General features: G+C 41.1%; 1 protein-coding gene across 3 annotated transcripts; it reads left to right on the plus strand.

The window, feature by feature from the left end:
• The first annotated feature begins 624 nt into the window (after positions 1-624).
• On the plus strand, positions 625-11,718 carry slc35b3 (solute carrier family 35 member B3). Of its 3 annotated transcripts, none has more exons than XM_036522210.1 (10): positions 625-714; positions 2,210-2,437; positions 2,895-3,016; positions 3,837-3,991; positions 5,207-5,314; positions 6,734-6,831; positions 6,979-7,071; positions 8,510-8,621; positions 8,851-8,920; positions 9,048-11,718. In XM_036522210.1, exons 1-10 carry the CDS (start codon positions 688-690, stop codon positions 9,196-9,198), a joined length of 1,164 nt encoding a protein of 387 aa, XP_036378103.1. In that variant the 5' UTR covers positions 625-687; the 3' UTR covers positions 9,199-11,718. The 3 variants fall into 3 exon arrangements, with proteins under 3 accessions (XP_036378103.1, XP_036378105.1, XP_036378104.1); XM_036522212.1 differs by lacking the exon at positions 625-714 and adding an exon at positions 728-789; XM_036522211.1 differs by lacking the exon at positions 625-714 and adding an exon at positions 1,217-1,826.
• The last annotated feature ends 11,050 nt before the right edge of the window (positions 11,719-22,768 follow it).

Raw genomic sequence — 22,768 nt, forward strand, 5'->3', positions numbered from 1 at the left:
GCAATGTGAATGTGCATTTCAGAGCACCTCAGACATTATGCCTTGCTGAGTTCTGCACTTCACACCTTGCCCCTCCTCAGTCCTGCTGCTTATATTGTATTCCTCCATCCCCTGTACCATCTCCATTAGCATGCCGTTGCATACCCAGGTAATTTCTGTCTGACATGGGGCATGGACACTCCCATTTCTGCAGAAGCTGTGTGAGTGCAGGGTCGGTTTTTTTGTGCCATCTCCATCCAAAGTCTCTGTCCCATCTTAGGGGCATCAACACTAGTTACAGTTACAGTTTGAGTCATACATTATTGTGCATTCATACCATAACAGCATGTTTCTGATTGTATGGGTATTTTGGTCATGCAAACCACAGAACTGTACATTAAAGGAATAATTCATAACAGATAGTGATTGTTAATTTGACTATGGCTGAATCAATTTCACTGAGCTGTTCAGACCAAAGATTGCATGAGTAGGATGCGAGTGGAACACAAATGTTGATTAAAAAAAAAAAATACCAAAGAGTATATACTTCGTTCACAACATCACCAAATCTAACCAAACTGGTTACGCAGGTTCTGTTGCTCACAATTATTCTAACCTGCTGCTGCATTTTGACAACTGTACACTTGAGGGGGAAACACAACATGTCTGTGACTTGGCGATATTTAATTTATATTTAATTAATGGGTAATGGACCCCCCTGCACAAGATAGTAAGGTAAGAATAAATCAGAGGAGCTTCTAGCTGTGAGAGGGTTATACAAAGAGAAAGTACGAGAACTAAACAGAAAGGGTAGGTAGCTAGTTTGTGTTTTCTTTCCTATATATTCGTATAAGTTTAATACGATTGGTGTTATCTTATTATGCACTGTAATTCTGCTTTGACAGATTCTATTTTTAGGGGATCATGCCGATTTAATTATTACTCTTTTTTGTCGTTTTGCACCCGAAATGAGATGTGCTTTGTCATACAACACGACAATAAACGGTGAACATTTTATTAATTAACGTACGGCACAAAACAAAAGAAATTTTGATGTTTTTCTCCCTTGAAATGGAACCCACGTTATTTCGACAGCCAGTTAATATACACATATCATACGCACATATGGAATGGATTTGTGGCTTCTGTGTATGATAATTTCCCTGGCCAATGAGCAAGCGCTGTTTCTCCGGGTCATAGTTCAACTGAAACAGGAAGTTGTTGGCTGCTGCCGGGAGACAACAGCACCCGGAAGAACGGTTTCAAGAAGAGTACAGCATGCCATGAATTGTTAGCTAATGTGACAAAAAAGGCAATACCTAGCTGTAGTGCTGATTGCATTAAAATTATCGGATACATTTACTTACGTGCTGTTGTATGGCTGTTATGACATATTTGACTGAAACGGGGCATATCAGTTTTATCCCGGAAGTGGAGCTTGTTTTTCTGTTACAGCTAACGTTAGCTTGCCTGCCAGCCCTGGTTTGTCGTGTTCTGAAAACCTGAAAAACTAGCTAACATTAGGTAGACACTTATAATATTGCAAGCCACAAATGTCACTCTGCAGTCGAGCATTACTGCTCACTTTGTAAGCTAAATGTACGATATTTTGTCACGGTTCCATTTGCTGGGCAGCTAGTGAATAGCGTAGCTTGTCCAAAGAAGTGGCAACTCGCTAGTTATGTGCTATTAGCTAGCTAGCTGTGGCGCAATGAACAGCCCGGGCAACAATCTCGGTTTGGGCATTGATATCGTCAGCTAGCTTGCAAGCTAGTTGTGGAACATCGAAGTTTTGCTGCCAAATATTTCATTTGCTTGAAATATATCTTTTTTTATCCTTTGAGAAGGTGAGTTTGAAAGTCGCACTGTATTTGATTACGAAACGCCACAGATTGATGAATGGTCATCCGCTTTAGCCAGCTACCTAGATAACACGAATACAATAAAAACTGAACATCTCTTCGTACAAATATCTTGCAGTTTTATGAACGTTTCATATTAAGTTCCTTGCCACAGTTTAACCACGACTGCAATTGCAGCGAACTTTAAAGATCTCACCTTTCGGAATATTCCTCTGTGACAGTTTGCTGATGGTAAAACCAGTGTAGCTGTATTATCACACCTGTAGAACATTCCCCTGGAAAGGTATTGCATTGGATGTTATGTCATATTTCTGTATGAGTTTAAGCACTGACTTATCAGACAGTGACCGTGTTTCTTGTTCCAATAGCTCCCAGACACCATGAGTGCCAAATTTGGACTGATTAATTACAACAGCTCCCGGAAGCACATATCCATCTCTGTCCCGTCTGGGACGGAGATCATGTCCCCCCACATCAAGTCTGTGGAGGAGCTGCGTGTGCTGGGCATCAACCTCAGCAGCTTCAACACGGCCATGCAGTTCTTCATCTGCGTGGCCGGGGTCTTCGTCTTTTATCTCATCTATGGGTATCTGCAGGTATGCTCATTGTGCGTGACACTTTCACAACGCCATACTCGTCCTGGGGTGTGATGCAATTATTAATATAACTGGCAGCGGACCTTGCAAGCAGCAGATCCAGTCTTTGTTACAACTGGAATTGTTACAACTGGAAGGGAAAGAAAATATTAGAAACATTCAATGGAAGTCTGTAACAAAGAAAGTAACTACAATAAACAGGGGAAGAGCAGCCATGCGAGTGCTCCACTTAAGTGGTGTAAACGTGGCTTCCAGTTTGAGTCAAAACACTTATTTACTTCGGCTGAGTTCAGGAGAAAAAGTGTTTGCTAGTATTTGGGAAGTTCAAAGATCAACTGAAGTATACATGTGTTAATGAGATACAAAGGGGCAGGCGTGTTTCGGTGAAGTAGTTTATGCTTTTGAGGGCCAAAGCATAGTCCACAGCAAAGAGCGTCAAACTCTTTGTTTTGTGCAGGAGCTCATATTCTCAATGGAAGGTTTTAAGCCTTTTGGATGGTACCTCACCTTAGTGCAGTTTGGGTTCTACTCCCTGTTTGGACTGGTGGAACTGCAGCTCACACAAGATAAAAGGAGGAGGTAAGTACTTTTATACATTTACATTGATTTATTGGTTTAGCGCCATTTATGTAATGAACATATTCTGCAAGCTTGAAATAAATTACTGCAGAGTATGGTAGCTACCTTATATGGGATCCACTTTCAAAACCATAGACAGTAGTCTAGTATCTAAGACTTCCAAGTAATATGTTCTTGATTAGAAGGGTCCCCACCACCCTTGAAAGTCTTTGAAAGTATTCTAGTCCTGGAAAGTAATGGAAAAAATCTGAAAAACCGATCAGTTATCCCTCTGTCCATTATAGCCTTGTCCAGGAATGAAGTTTTACAGGAGCAAAATACGTCCATTTTTTTTGCTATGCTTGATGAATTTGAAGAAATGCCAATGTGCTGGTTTCGCTAAGAAATTGGCTGGCTCCCTGGGTTATACAATGTATGAATGTCTCTACCAAAAGTCATTGGTGACTGGATATACTGCCAAGAGCCTCTATATGTATGTGTCTGCAAACAAAAAATATATGCATGGTGAGAAAAAGGACAATTTGTCTTGCAGGTTAATCTTCAGGGTAGCCAAGTTTCATGGCCATTTGCTGACAAGACTAATCCCTGAAAATAACATGTATTTTTGTGCTGTATAATTTGTGTTATTGTCTTGTCTATATGGGACGTATATAATTTGTCTATAATTTGTAATATTACTTAAAATGTAATTGAAAAGTCATGGTACATGTAGATCAAATTTGAATGGAGATAAGGTAAGGTTTCATCACTTCCGTCCATTTGAAATATGTTATCCTGATTGAAGAATTCTGTAACTGATGATGACTTGTCTTGTTTGCAGAATTCCAGGGAAGACATATATGATTATAGCATTTTTAACTGTGGGGACCATGGGACTGTCAAACACCTCACTGGGGTATTTGAACTATCCCACACAAGTCATCTTCAAGTGCTGTAAACTCATTCCTGTCATGATAGGAGGAGTATTTATTCAAGGTAAGGTGCTGGTGTGTTTTTCCTTTTTCTTTTTTAAAGTCTGACAATACTGCCAAGGAAGTTTGGAACTTCCCTTTCTTTTTGTTTTGGTAGTCAGTGGCACAGAGTTGGCCTCTCATTAAGACATTGGGGGATATTCAGTCATTATGCTGAAGCTTTTCTCTCATCTTTCATTCCTCTGCTAATGCTGAACTTGTTAGGCAGTGCAAATATAAAGGAACATTTCATTCAATATGTCTGTCAGAGACCAATCATTAAGAGGTAGAACTGAAAAGCTTTCACAGTATCATTCATGAATCTGAACCTTAAGTGTTTGAATCATCTACTTCCTAAACACTACAGGTAACTCCTTGAAGCTGTATTCATCAGACTGGGTAAGCCCAGTACTTGCAGCAATGGCCACTTTCATCTGTGGAATTTTTTCCATATATATATGCATTATTATGTGTATTTTACATATGGATTGGTATTTCGGCCGTGGTATTTAGGGTATTCTTTTGGGTTTCAGCGCAAGGTGCTGTTCAGCCTCATGGTACCTTTCATCTCAGACCGTCTTCATTCGGTTCCCTGTCCCAGCGATCAGAAGTTTTGCCATGTGGACCGTTGTTCCCCAGGGGATGAGTGAAAGCCTCCTTCATTCTCTCAAGATGTGAGACAGATCTGATACCTTTCAAAGGAGACTGGCTTCAAAGCACACCGACCGATGCCGTGTCACTTTTTTTTGTCCTGGAGGCAGTATTCCATTCAGGAAGACTTTGTTTTGTTTCAGTATTTGCATGTGTCCAGCCTAGGCCTCCACCCAGCTTTCTTCTGTCTAATTTGCAAGTCCAGCAAAAGGTTTTTTGGATTCAGTTGTCTGGCTGATGAAGGCATCCACCTTGGCTGATGAACTTGTTCAAAGGGCCGTGTGGAGCCAACCTGCAGCCAGTGTCATCAAGACCTCTCTCAACTCTGCTGATCTGAGGCTACATGTCAACTCCCCTTCCTCTATTCCAGAGCCCGGGAGCATTCCGTATGCCCCCAGAAAATGGCCAGAACAACCATCAGCTGTTTATGCAAATCGCATCTCTGCCTCCAAGGACACTTTCACAGAACCTAACCTTCGGGTTCATTATAGATTTCTCATTTACATCACATAGTGTGAATGCTTATCAGTAGCGGCAGTGAACCCTTGAAGTGTTTCCTAATCAAACTATCCAATGATTTGTTTTGCAGGGAAGCGATACAATGTGGCCGACGTGTCTGCTGCTCTCTGCATGAGTTTGGGCCTCATTTGGTTCACTTTGGCAGACAGTAAAGTTGCACCCAACTTCAATGTTACAGGTGAAGTACAAGTCCTTTTGTTCCCTAGTAGACTTCTCTGCTGATCTCTGCTGAGCTGTAATTGCTGCGTCCAAAAATGTATACATGTTTTTCTCTTTGGGCGTTCTTTTTAGTGCATGTGTCTCTAAATGTACATGAATTCAAATTAAAAAGATAAATGGCTGTACTATGTACTGTACAAGGAATACAGTTTGAGCGAGAGAGAACATAAATGGTAAGTATTCCAGCATCATAAAATCATGATGTCAGTCAGAAACTCAAGGATAAAAAAGTTCATTTATTCAGTATAACTGAATGTCATATTATGGCATGGAAGGGTCAAGCTAGCTAGTTACCTGATATGCATGAACTGCACATCTTCAGATATTTGCGTGACCTCACTACTGGTGGTTCATAAATGTTTCCATGTATCTTCAAGGTTGTATTTGGTGCTTCTCAGTAGTTTGGTGCCATTGCTTGTTAATATCACTTTTCAGAAGGCATAGAGGTCATATCAAGTCGTTTGTGCTATAATTCAGATATCCCAGACATCAAGTCTTAATACCCTGCTGCCCAAAACAGAAATATCTGTGCAGCTTTGTGAAGTGTTGTTGTACCATAGAAACTGTTTAGCGTTTGCGTTTCCTGTAAAATGACAACTAGTGTAGAAAACACTTCTATGTTTTGAATTTTTCCATGTATTCATGCGATATTTTGAGCAAAGCAAAATGGTGAAATAAATCCTATACGTGTTAAAAGGTGCAGTGTTTGCAGAAAAGTAGTCAAAAAGTACTTTGGGTTATGTATATGATTTTGTTTGTACAGAGCATTAATTCTAAAATTATAAATGCCGTAAAAAATATTCAGGCCTGTGGCAATTCATGCTAGCATATTGTCATCTGAGACTATATCCTGTCCAATCACATGGTGAACAAGAGAAGCAGTTACAGTGGACGTTTACCTTTACAGGGGTTTGTGACCTTGAATGTACAGTTTTTGTCCTCATAAAAAATAAATAAATAAATAAATAATTCATATGCATAAAACTCCTGTGGTTGAAGGCAGTGGTTGATTTTAATATTGAGACGTGGGCCGTTCTACTGCAAAGGCGAGGGAAACGCAGGAAGACGACTAATGAGGACTCTGCCTCCAGCCTGAATATTAAAATGATGGGTCGTGTGCAGTGTGAGCGCAGAATGGTTTCTGAGGGTCTGTTCAGCATGTCCCTCTTTACATTAATGGGGAATTAATTAGGGGCCTATTGCTGTCCATACTTGGAGTGTGCAAGGTATCCCACACTGAGAGGACTTTTGCAGAGCGTCCTGGAGTGACACAGGAGCAGTGGAGAGCGCGTCGGCGAACGAGGCCTCCCACTGCGTCAAAATGGCGAACTTCGAAAAGCGCGGTAGGCTCACTCCATACGTGTCTGTGGTCTCCCAGGAGTCATCCTCATCTCTCTGGCCTTGTGCGCGGATGCTGCTATCGGGAACGTGCAGGAAAAGGCCATGAAGCTCCACAACGGCTCTAACTCAGAGATGGTAAGCCCCTCCCAGAGAGCGCCGCGTCAGCGGTGTGCATGCTCTTTGAACCCATGACTCTCACCGAGAATCCAGCCGCCTACATTGACACTGCTATGTCATAGCACCTTTGCACTGTTGACCTCAGTCTTTTGGTTTCTGTTTCAGGTCTTGTATTCCTACTCTATAGGATTTGTGTACATACTGATGGGCTTGTTTTGTGTGGGTGGACTGGGACCAGCAGTGGCCTTCTGCTCTCAGGTTTGTGAGATCCTCGACATTTTATGATGAAGGGATAAAATGACTGGTTTCGATGTTTTCCAAAACGCACCCAGTGGTTTTACGTTGGTGATTTACGTGATTGAAAGGTTTCCAGGAAAATCATTTTCTGTTGGGAGTTGATAAGAACACCACTGAATTCGTATTTGTTTCCAGATTTGTGGATGTATCGTTCATGGATATTGTGTGTAGTGTTTTTGTATCCACTGACATCTCCTTATACTGTATCTATCTAGACGTGACAGCTGTATGACCCTAGTGTATTAATCGCAGGCCCCAATTTAATTTGTGACTTTGTCATTTGAAAAGGTACTAGGTATTTGGTTTTTTTTTTTAATTAAAAAAAAATAATAGTATTTCCTAAATTCCTTCAACTAGCAAAAGGAGTCAGATGGAGCGTACAGTATAATGTAAACCTAAAGACCTATAAGAGGTGGCATCTTGTGTAGAGATGATTTATCCTGTCATAACACTTGTGGAAAAAATGCTTGAAACTGAACTTTTCATCGACAAAGAAATTTTACAGCTTGTGTTAAACAGAATGCACAAATTTGGAAAACATTTTCATGAACTTGACAATACTGAAATCTGTGTGGTATCAAGTTGTTGCTGAATAGATACCAGGTTACAGTATATAGGCTAGAAGCAGATGAGTGGCCTTTCCCTTCCTCCAAGATGGCTGCTCGGATGACCCACCCATTTGGGTAAAACATATACTTGCCTTGCATTCACACACACTCCGTTCAAAGCGGTGTTGAAATTTATTAGTGAGTAATGATTCAGCTCAATCGTAATGGAGGGAATAAAACAGCAAAGCCATATATATATATATATATATATAAAAAAGCATATTGGGCTTCCTTCATGCAACAGGGGATTGTTTTGCAAATTGTTTTGTTGTGAAATGTTTTATTAATGAAATGTTTTATTAAAAAGGTAGAGTATGGTTTTGTTTAAACAATAATGCCAATGAAAAGTAGTAAAGAGATTGGTAAACATGCTGCACAGCTGATAACAAAAAGTAGGATCTCTTATTGGTATGCCTCCATGCTGACAGTGGTGTTAGAAATACGCATGATTTCATTTTGTGCATATTTTATATTTTATTATAGTACTCCAGTACTCAGGATATATCATGTACTTAATGATTTGAAAAAAGTATACCCATAACCCTGGGTTTCTGTGCCAATAAATTTTCTGCTACGTAAAAAAAATTCTATTAAATGTCCAGAAATCCACCATTCACCATCCACCTTCCAGAAATCCATCTGCATGTATGTTTGAATGTATGTATATATTCATGTATGTGCGTGTGCCTCTGTGTTACAGTTTACAGGTGTAGAGGCCATTCCACATGCTCTTCATGATGCTCAATTCCACCAAAGCTCAAATTAAGTCCCCCCCTGTTGTTTTCCTCCAGCATCCAGTGAGGACCTATGGCTACGCGTTCTTCTTCTCCCTTACGGGCTACTTCGGCATCTCGTTCGTTCTCGCATTGATCAAGCTCTTCGGCGCCCTTGTTGCCGTCACAGGTGAGAACATTTTTGCCACCGCCAACTCGCACGGTTGGACTGCCTGTCAAAACACCTGTCAACTGTGTCAGCTGTACTGCGATATGCTCCTTGTCCTTCATATTTTGTTCATGTTTTCCTTGCATAATACATTTTTGTTTATGTTCAGAAAAAAACTTGAAATACTGAGTAGTATGTGCAGAAGATGTAGGTGTTAACGCAACTTTAACACAACTTTTCTACATTTCAGTCACAACAGGGAGAAAAGCTATGACGATTGTACTGTCATTTATGTTCTTTTCAAAGCCTTTTACTTTTCAGTAAGTACCCTTACCCATTCTAAACAGTATATTCAAAATATCTTTGATTCAAAACATTAGATTTTTATGTAAGCATACAACCATGCCTCAGTTGTAAACGTTCTTTTCTTCAATTCCCTCATTGCAGGTATGTGTGGGGTGGTCTTTTGGTGGTATTTGGGATATTCCTGAACGTTTACAGCAAAAACAGAGACAAAATGAAGCTCCCATCCCTGGCAGACATCAGAAGCCGTGTTTTGTCCGGGAAAAGGGGGAGGCTGATGTCTCAAAATGTGTAGGAAACCACCTCTGATGCCGTACTCCGCTGTCTAACTGGGACCCCCGATAGGACAGGCTCCGGGGCGAGCCCCACAGAAACATTCCTGCTGATGGAGAACAGGGACAGAAGCACCTGCCACAGGCTCAAAAGGGAATTAATTACCTGGCCAAATATAGCAGTGTTGCACTGTAACATTGACTTCAAATGTAGGCACGCTGGATGGAGGAGACTGAAGACCTATTTAAAGAGAAGCTGTTCTCCATTGATCATGTCCTCGAATGAATGTGTACCAAAAGTCATATTATAAATGGCATATTTGTCATGCACATGCCTCAAAGGTCAAGTTTTACGTGGCCACAATATGGGACCTTGTGATCTTTATTATTATTCATTTTTATTTATGTCTGATCATGTAAAGAAAAATGCAGTTGCAGGACATGAAGGCCGTGACAACGCTCTTAAGTTTATCAAAGTACCGTAATCACAATAGTTTGTGAACCGTTTGTTTTGGTGAAAGGGTTGCTCTTTTTTTTTTTTTTTTTTTTTTACATTGGAATCAGAAAAGGGGAAGTTAATTCAAGGAGTTTTGATGTGTTTTCATAAATGACTTGTAAGCAGCTTAGCAGGCATTTCTTATCCGTTGGCTGCAGAAAGGAGAGTTGAATTCCTGCCAAGAAGCTTCTCAGATGTTTACCCATCAGATTGCCCAGGGCTTGTTTGATTAGTAATCCTGGAATAAGATAGCACTAGAAAGAAAACAAACACTGTTCAAAGGGCTTGGCTTTGGACCTCGTTTTGATGGGTGGTGCATCACGTGGGTGTGTGATGTCGGGGGACATCCTGCCAGTGGCGGAAGAGCTGGATCCGGCCCCTCCGGTCTTTATTATAACGTGTCTCAGACAACGCCTTCCATGGCTTCATGTGCCACATGTTGTGTGTGTTGGGGGGGGCTGTCACTCAGCCGAAATGGGGAGGAGCGGTGGGGAGATGGGGCATTGCACAGCCAAACCTCAAAGAAGAACTTGAACGCTCATTTTTCCTTAAATGTAAAAAAAAAACCTATTGTAATAGTGAGGATTGTGGGATTGATGGGCCGGGCGTGTTTGGAAACTGTCAACTGATATGAGGACTGGTTACGCGTCATATTTCATGTACTGTACAATGTTGAATTGGCACTTTGACTGTGCAGTAGGATTTCTTACTGGAATTTAATTACTCCCAGAAAATGAAGGAAGAAACTTGACTCTGGTACCAGTATGTAGAACATAACATCTGGTAGCAACCTGTATGGAATACATAAATAATAAGTGTGTAGGAATACATGTTTTTGAGACCTGAGGCTTATTTTAGCGCGGGTTGGCATCTCGCTGAAGAACTGATAAGAAATGTCTAGAGACCAAGACATGTCTAACCTTATGCAGATAAGCAAATATTTGTGCATTGCACAAAGGACTTTGATGTGTGTTAAGTATAGACATGTATTACTTGCATGCACAGACATACAATACATGAACACAGACATTTTCTGTCTGTAAACATTCAGTTGCATGAATCTTTACACATACATTGTGAGGTGGTGTCCTCTCAAGCCAGTTAGTCATAACGGAATTTCAGTGAAACGGGTTCAGAGTTATAAGCCCTCACCCCATTAATATTTTGTCCATCTTCTGTTTCAAATGCATCAGCCACCATCAAGTTGATCTCTGTTGGGAATGTGAATTTATTATAACACTTGTATATCATGAAAAAAAAGATCAGTGTAATTGATATTACATAGTTAATTGTTCTAACAGTTCTGGGAAAGGTGCAAATTCACTACTGGGGAATCATTTTTAAAAAATGGAAGGAAAAAAATCCCTCCAAGCATACAGCATTAAAACAGCGTTAATTTTGACTTTGAAGTTGTCCTTCATAATATATGTTGCACAGGTACTAATTTCCCCCTTGTGTCTGGCTTCAAGTAAAATTACAATATTTGCCAGCTCTGTAGGGGGCAGAATATTGCTCTGTTAGTGATCTGGTAGAAGGGAAAACATTACAAGCTGACACCCAGGCAGGAAGCTCAACACAGGGCAATTAGTCACTCAGCGTTTCATAAAAGCTGGCAGCTCCTCAACACTGACAAACTGACAGATTCTTCTCAAGGGTCCAGAGGCTTGCAGCAAAAACGGCACACATGCAGGATGTCATAAACGTTTTGATCTTGACATGGCAAAATATGTGAATTCTGCCTCTTTTTTTAATCAAATTTACAAATTATATGGGTAATAGATTTTGGGGAGTTTCAGATATTTTATATACTTGGTTGAATTTTATGAGAATGTATTATTTCACCATGTCTCTTAAACTGTGGCAGGGATGTAGACATACTTTGTCGTTCCAAAGATTTAGGAAACAAATGAAATGAACTCATGACACACATGATTGTGAGGATTTGGTCAGTAAAGAGGATGAACGTGATTACATATTATCAAGGCACCATAGATGCCTCACGATGTTATTGTAAATGCTATAGGATTACATCACGGTTAATTTAAGAAGTGGGTAACTATTGTTTGGATTGGTTTTATTTTTTAATAAAAAAAAATACCTGTTATAACCATACGGCCTTTGCTTAAATTATTAAAATGCTTATTGTGATAACTAATAGTGGATATTTTGTCTATGTTTTGATGGATATAGTTTTTAAGCAATTTTAACCAAGGGAATGGGGTGTGTGTGATTGGTGGATTTTTTTTATACTTTAATTAGGCTTTTCACACTATTTTTCCTTTTTGAAAGCTGTGAAGCAGAAGCATTTCTGCCTCCCTGCAAGGCCCCTTTGGATCATTATGGGCCCACAAACCCCAGGTGACCCTAGGCAAGCTAAACCATTTGTCCTTTAGTACTGTGAGAACACACTCAATCTGAAACAATGGAGGCTAAACCCAGTTTGAAATACGGCAAGCACCATTTTTCAATTGCCTTATTTTTGACTGTCCCAAAAAAAAAAAATCTGCTTCCAGTGCACAGACTTGGAAATGGATTGTCAGACTCTGCTGATTGGTTTCAGTCTCCTGTTGAAGTAAACCACATCTTTAAAGTGGTTTAGCTCCATTAGCTTCAACTGCATTAACACTAAACAAATGATTTATAGCAATGCAGCAGATACAAATTTGTATTTTGCTTTTAATAATTGGCTTGTGCAGCATTTGTCTCCAACTGAGTTATGACCTATTCAGCTGTAAGCTGCTTTTCCGTAGTTATTCAGGAGTAATTAGTAATAGCTCATTAATACAGTGTTTGTGAAAACAATGTCACAAAGCAATTCTTCACGAGATTCCTCCCGCACTGGATTATGAGCCTTGTCAAGCTATTACTTCATTCTGTCAAATTCGCATGTTTTTTTTTTTTTTTTGTCTCCACCAGACTCGCAGCTTGAGTGAAGTCAATATTATGTTTCATCATTTTGATGAAGAAAGTTTATTTACCCAAGTTAAAGGTGTGCCGTTAGTTTTGACTTCAGCATTGCTGTCAGTGCGTATTTCTCCAGTGGGTCCTAATTCTTGATTACATAAGTTCACTGGCCATTCAAAGGGCTTGTTGCAATAACAAACATTACCTTGCCACCACTGGACGATCCAATTAGACACCCCTTTTGGACAGAAAAAGAGTTGTACAATAAATGTTGCTTTTTGATGCCAGTAATGGGGGGAAAAAAACAGACATTTGAAAAGTTTTGAGCTTAATCAAAGCCAAGGTTTGTGCCAACATTGTGTTTGACAGGAAAGACTTTCTCTCTGTTCACCTCTCCCTCTCGCTCTCTCCCTCTCCCCCTCTCTCTCAGACACACATACAGACATACACGCACACACACACTCTTATTAATGCCACCCACTTCCCTAGGTTCAGTGACCTCTGCGCTATTTCACTGGCCTCCTGTAATAAATAATGGGAGGTGTCTGAAGCTCATCACAACAGCAAATAGGGTGGTATATAACATGTCGTCCTCTTCAAATTGCCACAGCAGGGAGGTCTGGCAGCCCATTCATTACGGCCGTTAGTTCAGGGGGAAAAGGCTTTTTCGTCCTTGGACCTGGGATGAGTGCAGCCTGTGGAATTGACTGGGAAGGCCACATAGCAGAGCTCAATTCTGGACTGTCAAGTGTCCAAAGTGGGTCACAAAGTCATCCAGTTGCCTCACACAGGTGCAAGGATGAATAATCGCTTTCATTTGAATAGACATGTAAACAGTACAAACATTAGAAAGGGTAGGTCAGTGGACCGACTTAATGGGGGCGGAGCACTGCAAATGAAGGAGGTCAAGCTGCCAAAGACGCGTAAGGTAACATTCATGCACTGATAACACAGTTTTATCATTTAAAAAAACCCCATTTGGTCGTAATATTTTTGTACTAGATAGAGGTGAACCCGTCGCCTGTGAGTTCTGGTATTATCATTGTGCACTATGTCCTGTAGTACTGTGGTCTGATATTGCAGAGGGGCCTGTTGTTGTGGGGCTCCTTATAACATAGACCACCTGCCTACAGCAAGCCTTTTTTCCAAACTCATTACCACACTTCTGCTTCAACGTGAAACAATCTTAATATGAATGCCATCTGTTTACAAGGGACATATTTTCCAAGCCCCGGGGCAAATGTTTATCGTCTCCACTGTAATTCCTGTAAGAATGCAAAGCGTATCAATAATTGCAGTAATAATTAGCACGGCGCAGTAAACTTAGCAGGAGAAGTGTGATGATCCATAATTGCATCTGTTCCCCGACAATAAAAAATTAATGTCCATGCGCGGATCATAGCTTTACTGTATGTTGTTGGAAATTTACTGTGCTGTTAAAAACAGACGAGACCTTGGCAAGGCAAGCAGGAATTCTTCCAGACAGCTGTCCTCTATTTCCCAATTTTTGTAACCAGAACCTACTGATGTTGGCACAGAGTGAGCGTCTGTAATGTACGCGAGTGTTTATGTGGACTGTTTTTGTGTATACGCTTGCATTTACAACGGATGACTTCAGAGTTGACGTTACCTTGCATTTTTATATTGCGCCTTTCAACCAAGGATGCCAGAGTCACAGTGTGTGGGGGTGGATAATTAATCATCTACCACTGAAGTCTGCGTAAGCCACTCAGATCGCTCGACACACATTAAACCGAGTCCTGGAACACGCATCTCTGTTAATCAGCCATGATGTGGCTCCGTCCCCTGATTGAAGGAGATAAATATGACATGTGAGCAGGCTAAAATTCGGAGGATTAACGGTTAAGAATTAAATTACATGAATGTTCTTTTTACAAGGCGCAAGTCCTGGGCAGATTCTCAGAGTCCTGCAGATTGACTGTAGTCAGTGTAACTTCTATGCTTTCAGTGCAACAGATTTCATTTTTTACACAGCTTTCCATTCATTTCTAATCCAAGTCAAAATGTCAGTGGCATGATTAAACTTTAAATCTCTGATGTGTGTTCATGCCACAATTTTCGCTGAAATAATTTCACAGACAAGTTTTTGGAGCACGCCTTTCACTCGTGTAGCAGTTTGAAAAATGTGGATTGATTTGATTCCAATGGATTCCTCTCAGGAACACCAAACCTTGGCAATTATCTGCATAAAAAAATATTTAGACCACGTTGTGCGTATCTTATGTAAATAGTCCATCGTGATGTGTGTGCGCGTGATCGCGTGTGTTTAAATAAAAGCATGTGATGAATCTTTCACCACAGATTTGCCCTGTCAGCTCCCAGCAACAACATGGGAAAAATGAGGTCCATACACTTCATTCCTGTCAGGACTCAACAGCTTGAGCGGTGCGAATATTCTGCAGTCACTCATGAAAAGAAATTTTTAATAATAAATATCTAATAATTAATGGGCTGGTGGCTGCAGTTGTCTTCGGGGCATAATATCTAATTTCCTCGCAATGTTTCATATCCTTACTTCTTCACGCTGCAACAGTCTATCATTAAAGCCAAATGCAGGTTTCTATCACTTTTATTTATTTTTCAAATCAACGTATAAATCAGTGCCAGGCCTTGTTACAGATGAGTTCCAATAAATTACGAGCGCCGGACAAATTCAGAATGTTAAACACTCCTCCGCTCGCATCGCACTGCGTGGAGCCCTCTGGGTCCCTCTGGCTCTGCTTCCGTGGAAATCTCTCGCAAAGCCACATATTTAATTATACGCTACTTAAATAATGCACACTGCATTTTTAACACAAACTAAAAAAAAATGCTAAGATTTATACGCAGGCGACGGGATTGGCGTGTTTGGAATCGCCGCTTTTCCTGAGCTCTCTCCCGCGGCCTAGCTGCATCCGGTCGGCGCTAGGAGCACAGCACAGAATGAAAGTCCCTTCCCTGTGATCCGCCATTGTCTCCCTGTCAGAGCACAGGGGATAAAGGTGGGAGACTGAGGATCTGAGGCAGGTGTGTGTGTGTGTGTGTGTGTGTGTGTGTGTGTGTGTGTGTGTGTGTGCGTGTGTGTGTGTGTGTGTGTGTGTTTGTGTGTGTGTGTGTGTGTGTTTGTGTGTGTGTGTGTTTGGACGGCCGTTGTTGCTTTATTTCCTATTTTCCGGAAGGCAGCCCTGCCATGTTTTGTACTGGCCCTGTTCAGAACGGTCACAGGAACAGTCACAGGAATGTTCACAACGGTGGAGCACAGACCTCTCATGCCGGCGAGCATGCACTCGTCTGATACCTGGGCACTGTAATTGTCACTATCAGCATGGAATATGCTGCCATCGAGGCCCGTAATGTCAGGCCGCACCTTTTTGTGCTGATGCCCAGTGACATCCATATGGGCCGCCATGGAGCAGCCGGGTTGAGGGAGATCGCACCTGACAATGGTCAGAAACAGGGAAGCTCGCCAGCGGTGAGGTGGGCTCACAGGAGCAAATGCAAAAAAGGGGGAAAAACAGCCTCTGCAGTTAGGAGAATGGGAGAAGAAACCCTGCCCTGGCTCTTGGGGAGGGAAACGAGTGATGGCAGTAAACAACAGAAAACGGGAGTACACAGCTGGTGAGCGCACGCTTCTTCCTGTGAGAACAGATTTGTCTTGACAATGAATGTAAACAAGAGAGAGCAGAGCCTATACTTCTCTTTGGAAGTGTGCTCCACTGTCAATTCATGGAGGGGGAGATAAAAAAAAGAAGACAATCAGTACCAACATGCGTCACGTCTTCATTTCATCTCATTCATTTCTATGTTAAATGCCTTTTTTTTTCCCTGTGGCCTCATCAGTTTGTTTACACCAGAAGAGACACTGAGGGCCCAGGATTATTGAGCTGGAGCTAGAAGCCTTACCCCTTAATTTACATATTAAAATGTATTGCTTTTCCAATTTCTTTTCATTTATTAATTTTACAAACACAACAGCAAAAACATCTGCTCTGAGATTTAAGAAATGTTGAACAACGTAAGAGTGCTGGACTTAAAATATCAAATCTAAATATAAACATGTGTAACATGTATTTGTATTTCAAGAGTAGCAGTATAGTTTTGTGTGGGTTCAGCATGTGGCCATTGCAAAACAGAACAAAAAGAAAAATAAAGTGTAATCCTCAACCATACAGTATTTACGTGGCATTTTTAATAGGCTTCCCGGGTTAGTAGGCTTTCCAATGACACTACCTCTCTTTGGCTTCTACCAAATCTTGATTTGTGACAAGTTGCCAAACATACTGGCAATGTTTATACAATTTTGGTCTTAATTAATGGTCATATTTAGTGGTTTTAAGTGGTTTTAAAACCCCTCAGCTGCCAGAACAAGCCTGGAAGTGAGTCCAGGCTACCCCGAATGAAGACGGGGGCTTAGGGTGTTCAGCTTCACGTGGGAGGTCAGGGTGTGTACTGGAACACACCATGATTCCATTCAACAAGAGCAGTGAGTCAGCTGCTTTTACCAGATCACTCCATCCAGACACAACACAAGCATCAAATGCCAGAGCAAATCCTCCTTTCCTTTCAACTCTCAGGCAAACACTGGACCCAACACCCATACCAGCCCCCTGTCCAAAGTCATACATTGTAACACTGATGTTTAAGTTGTATTTTGCTTCCCCAACAATACATTAGAATTTGGAGGGAAAAAAATGTTACTGAAGAACATTGTTTGGTATTTTGGTTTTGGCAACTGTAGTTTCTCTGATTACCAGGAGAAAATCCATATCATTATGCATTTGTCTTATTCAATAATGGGAGCACATTGTCCACATTACCATGTGCATAATTAATATTTGCCAATTTTATGTGATTATACCATATTTAAACATTTAATTATTTAATGTTTGCCATCTTTATATTGTACCATTGAAATTGTGCTCATTTTAAAAGTAGTACAAAAAAGAAGGCTGTTGCTTTAATAAAAACAATAAATAATCCAGTTGTCTGCAGCGATGAACGCAAAGCAATTTAACGCATCAGTGGTGGTTGCCTATTAATTTGTGTAGAAAGAGGGGAGCCTTGGAGGGGAGATTTGAGGGACAACACGGCTGCATTATGTATCGCTTCGAAAGCGAACAAGCAACACAGACGCAGTCATTTTTTTAATTATAAGGCTGTTTCCCACAATGTAAATGCTAGCATGGGAGAGGTATATTACGGTAAATTAATGAAATGGTTCAGAGATAGGGACCCATATGTGCCTGTCCTCGGGGTGTTGCATCAATAACGGCAGCCCCGAGGCATGTTTCAGCGGTTTTCCTATGCATACATTTAAAATCTGTGTATTCGGTAATTAGGTACAAAGCATCTGACCCTCCTTCTCCAAAACAGATCTGTCAAAGTGCAGTAAACCGTGGTCGCCGGGAACGCTGGAGCACATCCAAGTGCACTAAATCCTATGGTACTTGGACGCCAACCAAATTCGGTCCCTATTGCCGCAGAGGCGTGCTTGGCTGGTTGCTTGCCGTCGAAAAGACCGTTTGCTCCTGGTCATTTAGGGATCCTCGGACTCCTCCCGGTGCAAAGGGAAGAGATGGAGTGTTTTTCACAGGGCGTGGTGGGAAGACCGATAAAGTGAGCTATGCCATTAGGGAATATGGTGAGAGACTAAGATTACCCAGATGTTTCTCAAATCATTAAATACATGTAAATAGAAGGACAGGAAGGGGAACGTATTGCGCACAGCAGTGTCTTGTGGTAACCAAAGCTGCGAGTGCATTGGAATCTGCTCTTCTCTTTTGCTGCACTTTTTTGTTACTTCAGATAAGCTCACCCATGGCCTTTCTGGAAGAAATGAACTGTCTAATACAAAAGGTTCGGTTTCACAAACTTAAAATGTGTTAAGATATAGTCGTACAGAGAAATGCGGTACCATCTAGAAATAAGTACTAAAGTATCACTGTACAGCTCTGCCAGGTATGAAGGTTTACCTTGTTTTCAAGTGTTTTCCCTGCCAAGTTGAAACTTTTGAAACACTGCACTGAACTATGTCTCAGACTAAGCAAAAAAAGTTCCACTTTGAATTCATGTGTCTGGCACCAAAGTCGGTTTGAAGCCAATCTACCCATGTGGTTACAGTGAGTCACACTTATAACAACCTGAAATATCAATCAGCTGGATTCAATGGCCACATGGTGTCAAATTCCTCATTGTTGGAATAATGAGCCCCTTTTACAGATTATGATGTCATCCTCTGTCATTCATTTAGCCCATCATTCTCCCTCTGGTTTCCTGCAGTGGAAATCCCAATGTGACAGAGATAGCGGTCATCTCAGCAGCTACAAGAGGGCTTTGACCAACACCACATGGGACTGTTGCTTTTGAGATGTCATCATAGAGAGACCAAATAAAAAAATAAGCAGCTCTTTCATATATCATGACTCACTTGTGAATGGTGTGAATCACTTGCTGTAATCAGGCAGCAAAGGTCTATTTGGTCTCTTCTGCTCGTCTTTTGACAAAAGCCGTCATTGACTGTCAGAAGTTCCACACCTTTGTGTTCATGAAGGTGCCTTGCTGATGCACCAATCACTGCACTCTGCACCTTTGCCCCTGAGAGCTGACATCTGGGGCTTTCACTTGACCAACTACCGAAACTGCACATCTCAGTAATCAGGGGCCATTTATATGGAGCACTGTGTTCATTATCATCGCAGCCATCGACATTGTTACTTGCAGCACATTATTGTCAAGGGGAAATTTGAAACTAACGCTCTGCGGGGTTGGCGGCCTGCTGTTTTTTTTCCCCTCTTTCAGGGAAAAACAGCCCTATTGAAATCTCATGTCAGTGGTTTCCTGCAATTAATTAATGGGTCCCCATCTAGTTAGCAGTGGCACTTGTTTCACAACTGCAGCAGAGGAAGGGCAAAGGGTTGGAGCAAGGCTCGCCTCAGTTGCTGCAGGCCTTTAGTTGCAAGCCACTTGATTTCAACTATTTTTAACTAAATTCTTTTATGGATAGATAAATCTGATTTTATGCAAGAAAAGTCTCCTGGGTTTTAATTAACTGGAGGTCACGCTACAGATCTATCAGAAAAAAAAGAAAAGGGAGAGCAAAAGAGAGAGAGAGAGAGAGAGACGGAGTCTTTTAATTAATAAGGTTTAATTAAACCTTTGCAAAATACATTAACAGTGCCTGAATTTTTTGATGAAAAAGATTTTAAGCCTAATTGCAAGGTGGGCCCTTTATGAACCTGTTTGTGGGTAAATTAGGATTTAGTTTAAGTTTTCACAAGCATGAATTATGTTTTAATTGCTATTTTCACCCCGCAGAGTCATTTTGCACTAAGTGTGAGGTCAAGTGTGCCGGGCTGAAAACATTCAAATTATTTAAAGGGTTTTATGACCATGTTCAAACGGAGTAATATATCAAAAGCTCTAACTAATGCCATGGACACTTAAGGCACAGTAGACTCGAAGGTACAGTTACATGCACAGATAATATAATATTGATTGGTAACATTCATTATAGTGTTGGAGTGCGTAACAAGGATCCCCAAACCTTCTAGTGTTTTCTACATCGAAACAGAAAAATATACTGAAGGTAAGTAACCAGATCTGAGGTTCCTTTTCAGATGCCATTTAGTGCATGCTTTTTATTGAACATCTTATTGGCAAACCACCTGTGCTATAACTCTAATGTGAAGGTAAGTTCAGGTTAGAACCTCCTCTGCTCACTTAAAATACTGCAGAAAATACTGGCAAGTCTTTTTTTAAATGCTAAGTGTGTATTACATTATTGCTCTGTAATTTTCAACAGCAAGGAAAAAAAAGCATTCACAATAGGATTGTGACATTTGCAGCAGAGGGAAATCTCCTCACAGTAGCTGCAGCACACTCCAATAAAAAGGGGTACAATTCGTTTTCAAAATGTGTGCCAACTGGCGCGCCTGTGTAGTCAAACATACCTGTACAGATATATGCATACAGCCATAGGTGGTGATTAATTGCCTGGGTTGAGCGGTATGAGCGATGGTGATTTCATTACCTTTCATTATCTCTCGCCCCCCGCCCCCCCCAAACCCCCCTCCCTTACTCCCACAGTGGTGAAGAACAGTCCAGGCGGGAGGAGTTGGGGGTGGGGGTGTTGGGGGGTAGGCTTGCGGGAGGACGACCTTGGCTGCACCTCACTCCCGAATGCGACAAAGTGACCTCCCTGCTTATCGAGGCAGAGATCGGTCAGTAATCTTTTACACTGTTCCTAATCTTTTCCTGCCTGTGTGGCGCCCTCCCCCAGCGGCCCCCCGCTTGAAGGTTGTCATCTCTGGCTCCTAGGTACTCTAAGCAGCGCCGCACGGCGAGCCCGGCCAGGGCTGCCGAGCTCACACTAATTAGATCAGCCTCTCTTCGATGGCATAATCATCTGCATCTGGGGTTCGCAATTACTTAATATGATATATTAACATATTGCTGGCAGGAACTGCAGGAGGAGGGCACTCGTAGGAGACAAATTATCCAAATTAATTTCTAATTTAAAATCCTTTTGCCTTTTATTATAGGCTGTGGGTGCACTCCGTACAAAAAAAAAGGCTCAGAAGTCAAGGATGTTCGAGTGCCTTTAATGATCCAGGCTGGTTTCTGCCCACAAACCAAATGAATAAACAAGAAGATAAATAGGTACAACCCAGGCAAGAAGCGGCTGCTCCTGTCTGGATGAAAAGAGCAGCTGAACATCGGTGTCAGGACATAAACTCCTGTTTCTGGTGTTTATTGCCTGCATTCACCGACTGTGTGCGTTTGTTTCTGTATATTGTAAAATCTGCTTTGAAATAAAACCAGTGATAATCATGTCAAAGGTTGACATTTTTATTAGCCAGGGGTACATCTGCAATGGCTGGAACTGAAAGTGCTGGAGTTTGTGAGCTTGTGGCCTGTTCTAATTCTAATGTGAGCACAACATTGGAGCTTTAATGATGGTCAACGAGGTGTAGAGGGCTGTGGCATCTGCCCAGTTTACCTGTCTATCCTGGCAAAGCATTTTAAACATTCCTGTGCACTGTTGGTTATGATCACTGCGCTTTGCGGCATGTTCAGTGCTATTTGTGGTATGTTTAGTATTCTCTTTTGAGAATATAATTGTAATACAGGTCAAATGCAGCACCTCTTTTTAATTGAGGCAGTGGCAGTGTGAGCACCAACATAAAATGGCTACTGATGTTGTTGTGAAAGATATGCTTGTTATTAATGTTGTTAAGGCATAATGTTAACTTTTTTGGTCACACAATTTCAGCAGTGACATCAATCATACTTAGTGAGCATGTCCCTAGGAACAATAACAACTGTGGACATCTAAGGGCAGGTCTAAAGGAGTGGACCCCTCCTTCTTTCAGTTTTTTAATAGTCAGGTAGCTACAGTAACAGCACTGTGTGCATGTTTAAAAGTAAAGTCTTTAGAGCTGTGTCTACTGTTGTACTGAGTGTAACTGCTCCATGGTTAATCAGAGTGATGCCACTGTTAATCCAAATCAGTTTGTGTGAGGAGAGCTGTATTGTATTTAGAATTGTTGTTTCAATCATTTGTAGAAAATTAGCTTGGTTACAAATTTACTTATTCACTAATTTTGACCACCTGTTGCAGAATAACCACATTATGTATGATATAATGTACTCTGTGTTGATTTTTACAAATGAGTACATTATGTCACACAGAGCAAATACTGCAAATTCTGCAGTAATACTGTATACTGCCAAATGCTGCTATTACTGTAATTTTAGCATTATAAAAGCCTTTGTAATATGCTTTAAATGCTTTCAACGTTCCTTAGATAAGAAAATAAATAGATTAAATATCTTGCTATAATACGTGCAATGAAATAGCTTGCTGCAAATTCATCGCCCTCACAAATGTGATTTGATATGGCACAGTACCATAGAAAAAGGGATCACTACGATGGATCTCCACCAACTAAATCAGAGAGTTTGCTACTTGTTTCAGGGGAATGTTTTCTGTGTCAGGCAATTCAGCCACAGTGTGGGAAACTAGTTACACTCTGCTGGAACAGAGTGATGAAGTGGGAGTTTGGGTAGGTTCAAAGCAAGCAGCCATATGTGGCATGGCAAAAACATTTCAAACAGACTTTTGATAAAATTTGGTTATACTCTGCATGTTACATGTTACACTATCATTATTTTAGTCGTGTTTTAATGTCACA

The sequence above is a fragment of the Megalops cyprinoides genome, chromosome 2 (genome assembly GCF_013368585.1).
Source record: "Megalops cyprinoides isolate fMegCyp1 chromosome 2, fMegCyp1.pri, whole genome shotgun sequence".
In the NCBI taxonomy this organism is placed as follows: domain Eukaryota; kingdom Metazoa; phylum Chordata; class Actinopteri; order Elopiformes; family Megalopidae; genus Megalops; species Megalops cyprinoides.

Bases quoted from the DNA above. Each gene is read 5' to 3' on its own strand.
- slc35b3 (XM_036522210.1), top strand. From the start codon at position 688: ATGGACCCCCCTGCACAAGATAGTAAG. The intron at 2,438-2,894 runs GTATGCTCATTG...TGTTTTGTGCAG, and splicing joins TCATCTATGGGTATCTGCAG to GAGCTCATATTCTCAATGGA. The intron at 7,072-8,509 runs GTTTGTGAGATC...GTTTTCCTCCAG, and splicing joins CAGTGGCCTTCTGCTCTCAG to CATCCAGTGAGGACCTATGG.